At 44.7% G+C, this 16,347-nt stretch overlaps 1 protein-coding gene across 1 annotated transcript in view; it reads right to left on the minus strand.

Moving 5' to 3' along the window:
- Positions 1-2,011: 2,011 nt before the first annotated feature.
- Positions 2,012-16,347, minus strand: part of FOXO1 (forkhead box O1) — a 97,622-nt gene continuing 83,286 nt past the window's right edge. Inside the window, exons 2-3 of the mRNA XM_023251080.2 lie at positions 5,769-7,124; positions 2,012-5,300 (exon numbers count right to left, since the gene is read on the minus strand). Of these exons, the coding sequence (XP_023106848.1) occupies positions 5,787-7,124 (1,338 nt within the window). The 3' untranslated portion in view covers positions 2,012-5,300; positions 5,769-5,786. The remainder of the gene's footprint in view (positions 5,301-5,768; positions 7,125-16,347) is intronic.

Consider the following 16,347-nt stretch of genomic DNA (forward strand, 5'->3'; position numbering starts at 1 on the left):
TCACAGCCATACTGCTAAAGCCAGGCGTCCGCGTAAGAAAGCCTCCTCCCCCCAGCCACCTGCAGTAACTAAAAGTTCTCTTGAACTTCTGGATGTCCGTGCCACTCTGTAGGTCCCTGTAGTCAAAGCATCCAGACACCTTCGGTTCACACCTCAGCTGTCCCCATTTCACATCTGGTTTCCTGATCCATCACCTGCTACCAAGGGGACTCCTTGGCCTTCTTATACTCCCACCAGCTTACATACCTCCCTCCCTTTCCATTCCACAGAAATGTCACTCGTTTTCCAGTTTAAGTAACCGGAAAACATCCTCGAGTCTGTGTACAGAAGTTATCACCAGTGTCATTTTTACACCAATAATGAAATAGCAAAATTGACCTAAGGACACCTAGGACTACACCCCCTTTTAGAGGTCATGGCCCAACCCAGCTGCAGGTTCATGGGCCTGTAATGAGCACTAACAGATGATAAAAAGTTCAACGTGTATGCGATGGCGTCTAACTCAGAGACTGCCACTTAGTGCAGATACACGTCTGAGAGCAGTACTCCACCCACCTAACCACACCAACCAGTGTACGTTTAGCCAGCACCTGTTAGGGGTCTGCTCAAACATGAAGAAACGGGAGCTAGGGCAGAGTCCCTCAGTGTGGCAGGCTCGGTGGCCAAGAAACAACCCTAGGTACACATCCCGATTCTAGTGTCGGCGGCCTGGTCACAGCAAGGACCTATATGCCACCAAAGAAGTGTCTCCTTTTACGTTAAGCACTGAGCTCCAGCCCAGGATTCTGTCTGCGAAATCTTCCTGCTGAGTTGCTTCCTCTTATCAAGTGATGTTAAACCTTGGGAACTGGTCCCGATACGTGACATCAGATATACGATTCTGTGTATGTGTATGGAGGGCTATGAAAGGAGCCTGCCGGCTTGAGTCCTGGTGGTACAATCAGGGCATTTTTCTGCACGTGGGCTAGGTGCATGAGCCCCAGGGTCTGGGAGAAGATGCCTTTCTTTATCTGCTCTATGCTCTAGGCTATCATGTGTTTTAAAGAAAGGGTTCTATTTGCTGGAAGGAAGGGGAAACAAACAAACCCTGAAAAGCTAGACTGACCTTCTGGTGTCTAAACAGATAAACATTAGAATAACCTATTTCCTTGTTGCTACTCTAACCCATTCATTCACTTGCCTTGTAACGGAGTCAGAAGCAAGGAGACCGGGCTTTTCCTGGTTTGAAAATGCGTTTTAGGGGCGCCTGGGTGGCTCAGTTGGCTGAGCATCCAACTTCGGCTCAGGTCATGATCTTGTGCTTTGTGAGTTCCAGCTCTGTGTCAGACTCTGCTGACAGCTCAGAGCCTGGATGCCTGCTTTGGAATCTGTGACTCCCTCTCTCTCTGCCTTTCTTCTGCTCATGCTGTCTCTCAAAAAATAAATACATGCTAAAAAAATTTTTTTTAGTGCATTTTAACCATGTTAATCTAATCCTAGCTCATTCCTCAGGCACTTTCTGAAAAAAAGAAAAGTAAAACATATAAACCTCCAATCTGTGGCCACTTAAAGGAGGACACAATCCTCCCGCCCCCTTCGGCAAGGTGTGTGAGGTAGGGACGCGCACGGCCCTGGAAAGCCACTGCTCCCCGCACACCCGCTAGTGCTCAGTGCCCTCCTAACTTGCCCTTCAAGTGTTTTTCCCTTTAGCATGGTCCGTCTGGCATGAGATTTAATATGCCTAGGAATTATTGCACAGGATGTCGTCGCAGACATTCTGAAGATGCGGTACTCCCGAGTTGTTCCTTATCAGGGATCTTACTTGTTCTTCAACTCTCGGGACTTCACTCTCAGATGGACTGTTTCCTCCCCAACCCACCCCCGCCCCCCAAAGGAAATATCAGATTTGAAGAAACCATGGCACTGTGGCTGACAAGGCTTAACTTAAGGTAAACATTAAAAAACAACAACAAAACACTAATAAAGAGCTTATTCTGCACAATTAGGAAAGAAAGACGCCAAACCATTGAAACAGAATTTATGTACATTTATGGCTTTATACAATAATAGCAAAGATTGTTCTTGTGTCTGTAAGTACATCAGCATCATCAGGCACTTCTCAGAGAGTATCGGAACAGGAACGTGGAATCTGTGCTGTTACTGAACTCGAGTAGTGAAATGCGGGGGGGATGTGACCGCATCCCGACAGGACTCCGGTGGCCACACCTGGCCACACTGCCAGGCCGTGCACACCACCCTCAAGGAGGAGGCCAAGAGAAATGCAAGGCTGTTTTGTTTGCATAAACCACACTGCCTTTTTTTAATGAACAATTAACTCCCAGACCAAAACCACAAGAGAAACTTCTCATTTAAAAGTCAGTTATAAATTAAGAACTCGTAAGAGCTGAGTGTGAGAGTTTCAAGTAAGTCTGGGGGGAGGGAGGGAGGTGTTGGTAACATATACCCAGCAGTTGAACGTGTCCAAATTGTATACCTTTGGAAAACTTTTTTTTTTCCATTTCAAGTGTCCTTCTCCTCTTCTCAGTATGCTCCATTGATTTACTGCCCACTGGGATACAACATTTGCTAATTAATTTAGACTTTGTCAGTTTGTCGAAGCGGAACTTTGCAAGTAATACATCTAATTACCTAAATATATTCCATACATCTATATTACGGAAACAATACTTTATATTTAAAATATCAGAATAGCTCTATAATACAATATGCTTTTAATAACAGTACAAACCAGAGGAAATAAATCAAACAAGGCTGCATAGGTGATATCATTTGCACATTTCACAAAGCAATCATGTACAATAACTGATATACTAATTACTCAAGAAAGTCAGTATTCGTACAGAAAAAGTATTACCAGAGGTCACATAATGTTTGTTTTCAAAATAGACAAGGTGCCTTTCACTGGACTTCACTGTACCCCAGAGAGATACTCAAGATTCATGAGAATTTCAACACAAAAATCTGCAGGAAAAAAAAAAAAGAGGTATTTACACAGACTCAGGAGGAAGAAACATCTTTTTAAAAGTTACTCTAGGATGTAATAAGATTTTAAGAGTGATTTCTGCTGGAGTTGCCTCTTTAATGAACAAACAGGGGCTCTGAGGCTCACCATGTGATGGCATAGGAGGAGGAAAGAAGCTGGACACAGTAGAGAACCCAAGTACTCTGGCACCAACAAGTTCTATTACATATGCAGAAGGCACTGCTTAGAGGAACTAGGGTTTCCAAAACCAGACATATTTTGGAGTGGCTAGCAGTAAGGATGGTTGGACAGGTGGCTGTTTAATGAACTTTCAAGACAGTAGAAGTCACAGTGGGAAGCTTACAACAGAGCTGGCCTCCTATAGGAAATCTTTCAGGAACACTTGTGTTCTCGTTAAACATGTAGGAAAGACCAAGCCAACAGATCGGCAATTCACATGCAAGACAAAGCAAGTGTGATCTGGGCTAAGTACACAGAAAGAAATCAGAGCCTTCTCAAGAAGGCAAGAGGAACATTTTTGTGCACCTGCTCCTTTTATTGTGCTGACTTAGGGCATTCCACAAGACTTGAAAATACTGACGGATGCAAAGCCCATTAACCTAGTCTGTCAGTTACAGGTAATTGCAAAATATTAAAACATAATGATGCAGCATTGTAGTTTAGGTTGCTAAAGGCTAAGGAAATTCTCCAATTCTAACTTACCATAAGAGGTTTTACAATAAATTCAAATATACAACCTACAGCTGGTTTGTTGGCTTTCAAATTAATTGCCCCAATTTTTAAACAAGCTCTAGTCCATTTGGTAGCCATCTGCACTCAGGGACACAAAGCATTCTGCAAATCACTGAAGTCCTATTTTAAATTTTCCTCCTTCCACCTAAATTTCCACAGTGTGCTAAGTAATCTGCAGGACAGAAGGGAGAGAGGAATGAAGTGTGAGTCTTAACATAATCCTTCAAGGCAGAGCTATCAAACCAACCTCCACCTAGACCAAAATAAGAGCACAGAAATAGGAGGGAAAACATTTGCTGAAGCTCAACTCCAAAAGGTTAAGTTGATCCAAACTCCCAGTTTGAGAGAGGAGCATGGTTTTAGACTCGGGTCTCCCTTTCTGATCTACAAACATCACGAGGCCCTGAAACACCGTGCACTTAGTTCACGGGATAATAGGAGCAGATGGAATTTCTTTAAAACACATACATAAAAGCTTACTAAGTTCTCCTAAACATGAAACGCAAAATGTCCATAACTAACCATCACTCTCCTGCCAGAACAGAGCCAGAAACGTGGAGTATGCAAGTACTAATTACAATGATTTTAAGATTAGTCAGAAACAACACCAAGTAGCATCCCCAAGTGTACAAACCAGTTAAACACGTATAAAATTAGTACTAATCCAGTTAGAAATACAAAATGAAAATTATGGATGCTGCCTCAAATATCTGGGATTCCACAAATTTACAAGCAGACTATGTAACAAAGTAGACTCTAGTTTTAAGAAAACATTACAGTTCAATATCTATTCCAAAAATGTCCCAACGATAACATCAAAAATCATTTATCTGGAAATTAGAACCATTTAAATGTTTGTACAAATTTGCAAATAACAAAATAAACAAACAAAAAAATAGAAAAGACCTGTACAAGGCTGGCATTTAATCTATTTTTTCCCCCGAAGGTGTCTGACAAGTCCATTAATTCAGCAGATTGATAACAGGCTATTGGTTCTCATGTGAAGTGGCCATGTGAACAGGCCCAAAGCTGTCCCTTGGAGGCGCAGGATGGAGAGCTTGGTTCTCTGTGGTTCGTCTGTTCAGCAGAACACAGGTGGTACAAACAAAAGTTTAACTTATCAAAGACATGAGACCCTCACAGTATTACAAAAAGTATAAACTTTCCTTGGACCAAATGGATATTTTTTAAAAAACAACAACAACAACAACAACAACAACAACAAAAACACACACAAATACAGTTCTGTCGCTACTGCTTATGTACAAAACTTGAAAGCACACCAGGATCTGAATGTCTTTTCTGCAATTATATGGTGTAGTGAGTTTGGCACTTCATTGTAATGAAATTTCCAATGGCACAGTCCTTATCTACAGCGGCACATAACCTGCAAACATCGGGCAAACATCCTGTACAGGAAAAGTGTCTTCGCTGCCAAGTCTGACGAAAGGAAAAAAGAAATTCGTTTTTTGTTTGTTTTTTTTTTTTTTTAATCAAGAAAACGAAAAGGAGGGGTGAAGGACATCTTTGGACTGCTTCTCTCAGTTCCTGCTGTCAGACAGTCTGAAGTACTTTTAAGTGTAGCCTAGAAAAAACACACAATGAAAATACAGCCGAATTAAAATCAATTTGATTTAACGTATTAGAGTGACAGACATACTTGGGGGGGGGGGGGGGATGGGAGAAGCTAGAGCTTTCTCAAACAGCTCTGAAATCTTTCAATGGGGAAAATTCCACTTATAAAAAAAACCTGCAGCATTTGACTTGTATCAAACATATTCATTTATTGAAGAGTTACTAAAAAGATGCAGCCATCTAACTGTCAAAAGAAATCTTGAAAGCAGAGGAAAATTCCTTATGCTTAAGCTCAAAGAAAAAAAAATTATAAGCTGAAAAAAGGGCAAAGAAAGAATGATAAAAGATGCCTCTCTGCAAGGAACAGCCAGCTGACATCAGGAAAAGTCCCAACCATGGAAGATATGTGGCAAGTTACCGTGTTCCTCTCTTTTAAGTCCTGGCTTCAGAAGGTCTTTTGACACGGGGGTGATCTTACCTGTTCACTAACTCACTCTTAGCCTGACACCCAGCTATGTGTCGTCGTCTTGACGCTGTGCGGGAAGCTTTGGTTGGGCAACACATTGTCAAAGTTAAAATCCAACGTATCTCCATCCATAAGATCGTTCCGAATGATGGACTCCATGTCGCAGTCCAAGCGCTCAATCAACATGCCATCCAAGTCACTTGGGAGCTTCTCCTGGTGGAGAAGGCCCATCCTGCCATAGCCATTGCAGCTGCTCACCGAGGAGTAGGCCCCCAGCGCGTTCATCTGCATGGTGTGGGACAGAGGCACTTGTAAAGCTGTCTTCACGGGGGCCAAGCGGTTCATACCCGAGGTGTGGGGCATGGTGTTGACCGCATGGGGCAAGGCACGCCCATTAACTGCGGATGTTGGCTGGGTATGTCCAGGGTGGGTGTGGGAGCTGGGGTTCATCATTTTGTTATGAGATGCCTGGCTGCCATAGGTTGACATGACCGAATTAGGGCCCATCAACACATTCTGACCAAGGACCCGGCTGTTGGGTTGGGCGATCCCAGGATCAACTGCTGTCATAATGTCATTGTGGGGAGGAGAGTCAGAAGTAAGCAACTCCTTCAAGAGTCCTGGTGCACAGTTATACTGATTCATACCTCCATAGCTCGATTTGTTGTCCTGAAGTGTTTGCATAGGCATCTGGGGCAAAGGGCTCATGCTGGACTGGCCATATGTGTATTTTTGGTAGTTTGGGCTGGGTGAATTCAGACTGGTGTTTGGAGGTGCAAATGAGTAGCATGGTGTCTGCTGCATCATGGTGCCAGGTGAAGACTGGGTTGAAACAGTTAATGGCGTTGGTGATGACAGAAGGTTGAGATTATCCAAAAGATTTTCCATATTTTCAGGATTGCTTATCTCAGACAGACTGGGTAGCGTAGAAGCCATCTTTGCAGCAGATGGTGGGTACACCAGAGAATGCACATCCCCATCTCCAAGATCGTCCTGTTCGGTCATAATGGGAGAAAGTCTCCCACTAATAGTACTAGCATTTGAGCTAGTTCGAGGGCGAAATGTACTCCAGTTATCAAAGTCATCATTGCTGTGAGAGCCAGGGCTCGCAGGCCATTTAGAAAACTGAGATCCTGGGCTGTCCCCGGCACCCTCCTGGCCAGACTGCAGGGATGCTTTTTTCTTAGCAGCTCGGCCCCGGCTCTTAGCAAATTTACTGTTGTTGTCCATGGACGCAGCTCTTCTCCGAGGGGATTTGCCACTCTTGCCTCCCTCTGGATTGAGCATCCACCAAGAACTTTTTCCAGTTCCTTCATTCTGCACACGAATGAACTTGCTGTGTAGGGACAGATTATGGCGAATTGAATTCTGTAAAGCAAAACATCATGTTAGAAATAAGTACTTCTCCCGTTGGAGTACTTACTGTTCAGTATAGATATATGTTAATGGAAGACAAGTAAACATCTTTTAAAGTTTGTGGTACAGATTTCAACCTATACCATCAGAAGGGTTCTGAACTCCACTATAAAAGAGCTCCAAACCAGTACAAGAGAAATAGTATCTTATCTTAAAAACAGGCATCTGTAGGAGTGCCTGAGTGGCTCAATCGGATGAGTGTCCGACTCTTGATTTTGGCTCAGGTCACCATCTCACGGTTCAGGAGATCGAGCCCCACGTTAGGACCCACGTCCAGCTCCATGCTGGGCTCCGAACTGGGCATGGAGCCTGCTTCAGATTCTTCTCTCTCCTTCTGCCCCTCCCCCGCTCATGCTCTCAAAACAAACCAAAACGAACCCAGTGTCTGTATCTTAATGTAATGAGGGGACAAAATTAAATAAGCATTATTATAGACACCTTCTTTTACATGGCTGTATTTTACAGGAAATCACAGGAACTCACTTTAAAACCACTTAAATTTTTGCTTAGCTACAATGCTACGTAAATAGCAAAAACCGTTTCCATTCTATCACCCCTAAAACTACTGCCAATTCTCTTCAGATTGAACATATGCCATTTACACAAGTGAGAAGTTTTAGATTACTGGGCCCACGTGATTATGGAAAAGAAAGAAGTGAAGCAGGATATATTCTTAGTCAAGAATTAAAAGCCTGAAAAACAGTAAGACCTAGATTCCTTTCTACCTTTCAAGTCCATTAGGCTAATATAGGTGAATATAAGGCAAACAGGGTCATATTTCTTATTTTAGAAAGTTGAACTGCCGAAAAAGAGAAAATTTAGATCCAAGTGCTGTTCACCAACCCCTCCTCCCACAAATAACCAGCGGTATGTGCCAACTAACTCCAGGTCACTGCATCGGAGGGAGGTCATGCTCTATCCAAAAAGACACGGGGGAGAGGGGTGGCAATGCAAAGAGCTCCAGGCTTCAGTCGCTCAGTACAGTTGTTCCACAACTAAACTGTGCCATGTGTATTTCCAACACAATTAGTAAAGAAAATCAACTTAACTTTGTGAAACTGCTTGGCCCCTAGGTGCCTTAAGTTTCCTTACCTATAAAACAGAGATAAATAATAGACCCATTTAGGGCTAATAGAGGGAGACAGAGTTTATAAAATGTTCAGTGGTGCCTGGCACATGGCAAGCAGTTCCCAAGAAGTAGGGCCTAGATCCCAACTGTGAGGGCACGAGGATATTGCCATTTTGAGCCCTGCTCCCCTCCTCCTGCCTCCTATTCACTGGGGCGTGGGCAGGAGCTCAGAGGGATTGCAAACACAAACCCACAACTCCCAATATACAGTGAAGGAGGCCAAAGAGAGTCTCAAGCTCCAGCAGAAGCAGCAAAGCCAGGCTGCAAATCAGGAAGCCCCAATCCAACTCCCCTAATGGACACATATGGGATCACCAGCATCTGGAGAGCCTCTGGGGACATACGGAAAAGCAAAAATGGGCTCCAAAGGAGGGCCCTTGTCTTGTAGCTTTTTGTTCCCCATCTAGAACAAGGCACACAGCAGACTCCCACTACCTGCTCATTCAGCAGCCTCTGTCATCAGGGCCCTGAGGCCAAGTCCAGGAGCAGGATTCTGGATGTCCTAGACCCCTGGGAACAGGCCCCTGTGCATGTCTCCCAAGCTTCCCCTGGCTTCCTCTGCCAACTGGGGACAAGGCTTAGCAGACTGAGCCCCCTGGACCTCTGGGGCCCCTCACCCTGACCACAAAAAGGCCCTGGCTGGATTTGTGGTCACCCAGGGATGCAGCCACAGTGCCCACATCCTCATGCCATCAACGTGGGATGCAGATGCTTGAGTGCCAATCGCTGCGTCAGAAAAAGCCTTTGCACAGACAAGGCCCGGGCTTCAACACAAACCATGAATTCAGGTTCTTTCTTATTAAAAAAAAGATTACAAACATGCGGGGGAAAAATCTCACTGTCTAAAAGGAGATGGGATAGTCCGAGTCGAGTCAGGCCGGATAGCCAGGGCTGAGAAATCCGTATTTCAAAATGCCCTCTGACCCTCTGTACTACATTCCACCCAAAGATTGCAACAGAGGAGCAACGTGACAAACCCTTCTGCCAGGGCACACGGCGTGGGCAGGTCAGATTCGGCTCTGAATGGGCCTTCCAGGCTAGATGCTGTGCAGGTGTCCAAGTGGATGGCATGAAGGTTTCTTTTGTTCCCTAAACTTTCCTCTTCCTTCCCATCTATTGATCTATCCCCAACTCAAGAAAAGCTTTGAGGAGGACTTTAAGTACACACAAGAATCCCTAAAAGAGGCCAAGTACTACATTTTTCTAATGGCCTATTTCATTTCCGTAAGATTCTCCAAACCCCACGGAAAGGTCTTAAACACACACCTATGTATGCTCCAAGAACCACAGCCTCATCTCCTGGGCCCACCAACACCAGCAAAGCAGGTTCTAAATCTGTCCTTAAAGAGGCAGGCCTGTCCCTGGGGAGGACCTGGAAAGGGGCCGAGCGCTCTGACCCTGCGACATGTTCTATAGGCTGAAAGTCTGGGTGTTTGCACAATATTCCATCTTGACTATCTTGTTCTTGGAACACAATAGACACATAGATAAGCCACGATGAAATCTCTAGAGGAAAGGAAGCTTGACTCCTGTCCCTGTCACATTTAGTTAATGATAAAGGGGGGAAGATCCTCCTAGATAATGGCTTCCTGGTTGTCTGCACTGGCTGGTGGAGAGGGTGGTGCAGCTCTGTAACACTCATAATTAGATCAGGTCATTTGTAACTGCAATTAGGGGACATTTTTAATGAGACTGCAGAATATGTAATGATGAAATCTTTAAAAAGTTCAAAAGCGTTCACTAAGCCAGGTGGGACATACACTAACTCACCACTTAGACTTACCCCCCCTCTCCAAAAGGGTGGTAGGGGGAGGGTCCACAGCAATACCCTACTTATCAAAACATCATGCTCCATATTTTTCTAAGAGGACATTTCAGGTCACTCTTTGAGTAACAGAGCTGTCTTCTAACTTTGCCAACAATTAAAAAAAATTTTTTTTCCAAACAGGAAAAGGTTTGCTGTGCAGGGCTTGTTACAAAAATTCCTGTTTTTCATACAGCCAGCAGGGCTATGATAGGGAGCGGGGGCGGGGTGAATAGGTAAATCCTGCAAAAATATGTGTTGCTATTAAGGGTATTATATCTGCAGACCCCTGCGGGACACAGCCATGGCCGGAGGAAACTGTGGTTCTCCCGCAAACTCTTCGACTGTCAGTGCTTGGAGATACTCAGTTTTTTGACTACAAACAGAATATTACCTGAGAAGTAAGGCAGGTTGTGAAGACAGAAAACTCATACACCGCAAGATACTTAGCCAAATCACAAGCTGCTATGCCATTAGACTCCGCCCACCCCCCCACCCTCACCCCCCAACCAAGGACACATGAGCAAATTTCCTCTCCAGCAGCTGTATTTCTCTGCAGCCTGGGCTCTTTATTAATGCTGAGCTGGATTTCCTCTCACATACCCTCCCCACAACCTGCCCCCCCAAGCAGGGCGGCACGTTCTTCTTGGGAAGCCTGACCTGACCCGGGACATTCGGGCGGGTCGCGTCGGGGGCAGAAGGAGCTGCACAAGGTATGTGCTTGCTTGCTCAGCCTGCCTCCAAGTCCCAGGTGCTCTATTTCAGGAGTTCTATGGATTCCAAGCTCCTTAAAGAGCAAGGGCGGAAGTCTGGTTTTATTTCCTAATCTTGAAGCCCCTAGAAGAGTTCTGTGTACACGCATGCACACGCGCACGCACACACAAAGATGATGTGCACACAAGAAAAAGCCAAGGAATGTTTGTTGACTGACATCCCAAACACACTACAGGGAAGGTGTAATGTCTTACACATCTTTTGGCCATCTGTTCACATACCAATTCATGCCAAACCACATTTATTGGGACCTAGTTTGTGCTAGGTGCAATGAAAGACAACAGGAGGAATTAGGCAGAGTCTGCCCTCTAGGTGTTTTATGATTGGCCTGGGCCAAGAACAAGTCCACCTAAACAGCCACATGGGACAGAAAATGATGCCCAAACCACTGTCCAGGAGCACTGACATTTTCCTATCAAAGGCTGCCACCCCCACCTCCTCCAACTTCTCTCTGAGCTCAAACGTCCCTTCCTTCTGGAACCATCCCATCCTACTGCTAACACAGGACCTTGCTTACTCACCACAATGATGATTCTGCTATGTGTGGTCCCCTGGGGGCATGTGTGGCTCCCCACTACACTGTAAGCTGCATGAGCTCAGGACCTGGTCTGTCTTCTTGTACAATGTATCCTCGCAGCTCCATCACCAAGAGGCACTCAAGTATCTGTTAAATGGATTAATAGGCTCTACATTGACAGGGCTGTTGTGGAGATTAAATGAGAGAACACATGTAAAGTGCTTACCTCAATCAATATTAGCTGATGTTACTGTTGTTGTTATTAGGATAATGGCATCTATAAAATGTCTGTGTTTTAGACACTTATCTGTACCATAACCATCAGTCTAATTTACTATCCTACCTTGCACTGTTGCCACTAATAAGGTGTTACATGTTAGGTACTGGAAAAGTAGACCAGCATTGAGGTAAGACTTAAGATGTTTTCTCTCTGCACCAGACAGTACCTCAGATGCTGTGAAGAGACGTTAATAATAAAGGAACTCAGATACCAAAGCTGGTCTGTTACTGCCCTTGCCAGTAAGTGTATCAGAATCCTGAAGTCTTCTCAAGGTGCTGCCACGGAGCCTCGCGTGTGGGCACCACACACAGCTGTGGCCTCTCAGCTCTCTGGACTCAGCCAGTGTGCGACAAGGGAAGGAGTGGCAGGTATTACCCGGGCCGCAGTCAAGAGACCACAGTCCTGTGTCTCCTTGGGGGGGTGGTTACAAATGAGCCCTGCTGGTCCCCTGCCTCTCTGGCTGGCAGAAGCTAGGCTCTGGGGCTGGCCCCTAGAAACTCTGAGGACACAGGACAGGAACTGTCCCTCCCCAAGAGGCTCCCAGCCCCGCTGTTTAAAGCAATAATCGGAGCGTCGCTGACGCACAAGAAGAAATCTTCACACCTTTCATTTGCTTTAAGTTTTTTATCTCATTTTTAAATCTATATTGGCAAAATGTGTTATATAACATACACAATCTATGGCTGTAGTACAAATGAAAAAATGTGACATCAGAAAGGATATGTGATTTTTACAAAAAACATTTGGAGACCCCTACTCTATTACAGTAGACTTCTAGTCTACTAGAAGCCTGAACAAAGAAAACCAAGGTTGTTGAACTAGTCCTAGAGTCAAGACTAGCAAGCTCTTTGGCCTACCAGACCTGGGCTGAAGAAATGCTCTGATCTGGCCCTGGGTTTGCACCTCTCCTCCCCTACCCTGCCCCGGGCTCCTTCCTGTCCATTTTTCTGTACCCTGGACACTCATCACTCTGAATCCTGCCTTCTGACCTGAGCTGCCAGCTTGGTTCCATCTAGCCTGTCCACTGGTGTGCGTGGAGATCACCACCTTCCAGCCATGGGTCTTGCCATCACTCCATTTTTCTTTCTGCTCGGCAGTTCTAAGACTACTCGGGTCTTTGTCTTTATAACCAAAAAGAAAAGAAAACCATCAACTTTGGCTGAGTACATCCTGCTCACGAACCCCGGGCCTTCATACTTTGTCTGCATTTTACTTCATATACAAACTGCGTTTAATCCATCATCGCATTCCACACTTGAAAGATCCCTATAAGGCAGGGATTACTGGCCTTGTTCTAGACATGGGAAAACTGAGGCTCAGAAAATTAATTGTCCAACTAGGGCTCAGAACTAGGTTTCAGGAGTCTGAATGCAACACTGCTGCCAGCTAAAAAACCACCTCCTTGGCTCCGCCATTGTGAACAATCACATTGTGAAGGAACACACTCAAGACTAAGGTTACATGAACGCATCTTGAGGGAGGAGAAATAATTGTTTACAAATACTAGTGTACAAAACGAATTTTCTGCCTCACTGGGTAAAACAGACTGACAAAATATGATTTGCCTTTAATTCTAATGGTGACTCTTTATGGCAGGAAACCATAACAGCTGAAGTGTGAATTTCAGGTATGAGCATCGCCCTGGGGAAAGCATGTGTAAGGAGGCTGTGGGGACCCACAAGGAAAATGGAAAGGCCCCAGGGGCCCCTGCAGCCTAGACCTGCCCGTCACCTTGCCACACGGTGGGGGGGAGCAGTAGTCACCAAATCAAACAAAAAGAACTTCAAACTTAAGACACTGGAACACATGACTAAATGAATTTGTTGTTCTAGAAATTCTAGAAATTCTTTCAAAATGCTAGACAAACTAGATTTTTCCAAAAGCATTTTATCTCATTTCTGTGAACTCTTTGTCAATGCATGCAATTGTTTTGTAGACTCCCAGCATGGACTTTACTCCCTCCTCCTGCTTCCTCTCTTTTACACCATCTCTTCCTGCACTTCTACGAGTGAAAACAAACTAAGGAGAAAGTAGAAATAATCTCTATTCAACAGAGTTCCCATTAGTTGCTAATAAAACAACTTTGCAAAATAATCCATTCTGCTTGCAAACGGAAGGAAAATATGTGACCGTTTGCCAATTGTTCTTTTTACAAGTGATGTCAATAGACGCCATATAGATTCAACTTTTCAAAGTGTTGTAATAGAAGATGTATGGTGAATGGCTAACCTACATGCTTACACAATAGGCCCCAGCAGTGTTCAGCTCTTCTTCCTCAGGCTGATCTCATTTTCCAGAAGCCTGTCCTTCTTGCCTGAACATCAATGACCCCACAGCACACTCTCACCCCCCAGTTTGCAATGAGGACTTGGGCTTCTCCAGTGATCCCAGGGCTGGGAAGAAAAGACTTGCAGCCTCATGAAATGTGCAAACTAGAAGGCACTGGGAAGGTCATCTGGCCCAACACTCCCATTTCCCATTACAGAAAATAGAATTTAGGAAGATTAAAATCCAGATGAGAAACTTATACGAAACTTATACAAGAGTTCATTTACAAAAAGCACAAGCACCTGGGGCTCTATTCCTAGAAGAAACATAGAACAAGTATCAAGAGCATGCAGGGTCCCTCCCCTAATCAAACCAATTCTTAGCTATAGATTCACAAATGGCTATCAATACACTCTTAGCTCTAAACAGCTTTCTCTCTGACTCAAATCTTTCCAAAGAAGGAAAATATGACTACGTTAAAGAACTTCCAACAACAAAAAAAGCATATGGGAGATTATGCTCTCATGTAAGACAGTACCAAAAAGACAACTGTAAGAATTCATGAGCACCATGAAAAGTTTCAGCACACGGACAGGCAGAAGCCAAGGTCTAGCTGACTGCAGGGCCACCTTGAGGGAGCACCTTGATCTCACTAGGCCTCGGTCTTGCCATCTGTGAAGCAGTAACTACACAGGACTGTTACATAGGATGGTTAGGAACTGAACAGCATAACATATATGGGAAGTGCTTAGCACACCCCTGGACACAAAGATGAGGAAATCAAGGCTGGCCTCTTTCTGATAGGAAGCAAAGGGATATATAAACAGGAATTTGAAAGCGATCGTGAATGGTTACAACTTGATTAAAAACCATTCATCACAAACTTCCTGTTTAACAGTCTTCCTCAAGCTGGTTTCCAGGTCCTCACAACTGAGCCTGCAATCCTTTTACAGAAAAATCGTTTTCTCCCCTTGCGAGGATTTTAAATGTAAAAATGTGATTAACTAGCGTGCTCTGTCAGCTTTCTGGACGAGCCATGTCAGAACATATGTGGGTCCCTGAGGTTGTTCAAGGAGACAGACCAGCTGACGGATGACAGACTACATGCAGGAGGACAGTTACAGCAACGCCCCCTCTACATCTCTTCTCACACACCGCTCACTCACCACTGTTTACTTTGCAGAGAACAAACCCTAAAAGGGGCCTGAAGAGGTGAGGGATTTCAAGAACATGTTGCAGGACCAAACACTTGGTGAAAAGGTGAGCTACAAGTGAATGGGACTATGGTCTTAGGAAACCAAGAGGGAAGAGGGAAGCACCCCCAGCCTGAGAGGAGGGGCAGGGAGGAAGCCCTGCAGTGCGGAAAATGACCCCATTGAGATGATGGCCCTGGTGAGAATGCGGGACGACGCCTGCCTTTTGATAAGCTCTCACATTAGCCAAAAGCCTAAGTATTTCAGAGTAACAGGTCAGCCAACAACCTCATCGGGGTGTAAGAAAAAATCTCCACGGATAGAGCAGAAAATTTACTTTGATTATATCAGAACTATCCCATGCTTTTATTTCTCAGAAGGTGCTAATCAAAACAACACAGTGCTTCCCCTTGCTGTGTCCTACAGGAAAACCCCATTATCGAAGAAAGCTGTTTTATGAAAGAAAGGGCAAAGCCCCTCAATTTTCAGAACGTGAAAAGGAAAGTCTTTCCAACAGCATTAATGCCCCATGCTTTTCACACTATCAGAAACTAGGAAGCCCAAAGACAAAACTCCAAAAATTCCAGGTGAGGTTGAAACCTTAGGTACAAGCATCTTTCCCTGTGTTCCAAATCATGGGGTATTGATGTTAATCACTCTCTCTCTATAACTTCCATAAAAGTTGCTAACACAGGGTGCCTGTGTGGCTCAGCCAGTTAAGCTTCCAACTCTTGATCTCAGTTCAGGTCTTGATCTCACGGTCGTGATTCAGGGTCCTGTGTTGGGCTACTCCGTGCCCAGCTTACTTTAAAAAAAAAAAAAAAAAAAAAGTGGCTAATGTAGACCCCTGTTTAAGTCAAGTCTGGAAAACAGAAACTACCTCCTGCTGTCATACACTTTGGCCTGAGTACATTGCCACAAAAGCCAATAATGCCAACTCTCAAATGAGTGTCATCAACTCTGGCTAATTAGGTCCCAGTGGTGGATATAGAGAGACTAAATTTCATTTAGCTAGAATTCTCTTAAATGTGTGGGGTTTTTGGTTTTTTTTTTTTTTAAGGCTAGCTAAGGATTTCAAAGTGGAGTTTGTGTCTCCTGGGATTAATTTAGTTTCTGTGCAGCATGCGGGCATCCCTATCGATCCTTTAACCCACTCACCTCCCCCTCCAGGGAGGCATAAAGACCGCGCACTGCCAAGTCCCAGGCAGAG

Source organism: Felis catus, chromosome A1 (assembly GCF_018350175.1).
Source record: "Felis catus isolate Fca126 chromosome A1, F.catus_Fca126_mat1.0, whole genome shotgun sequence".
Taxonomy (NCBI): domain Eukaryota; kingdom Metazoa; phylum Chordata; class Mammalia; order Carnivora; family Felidae; genus Felis; species Felis catus.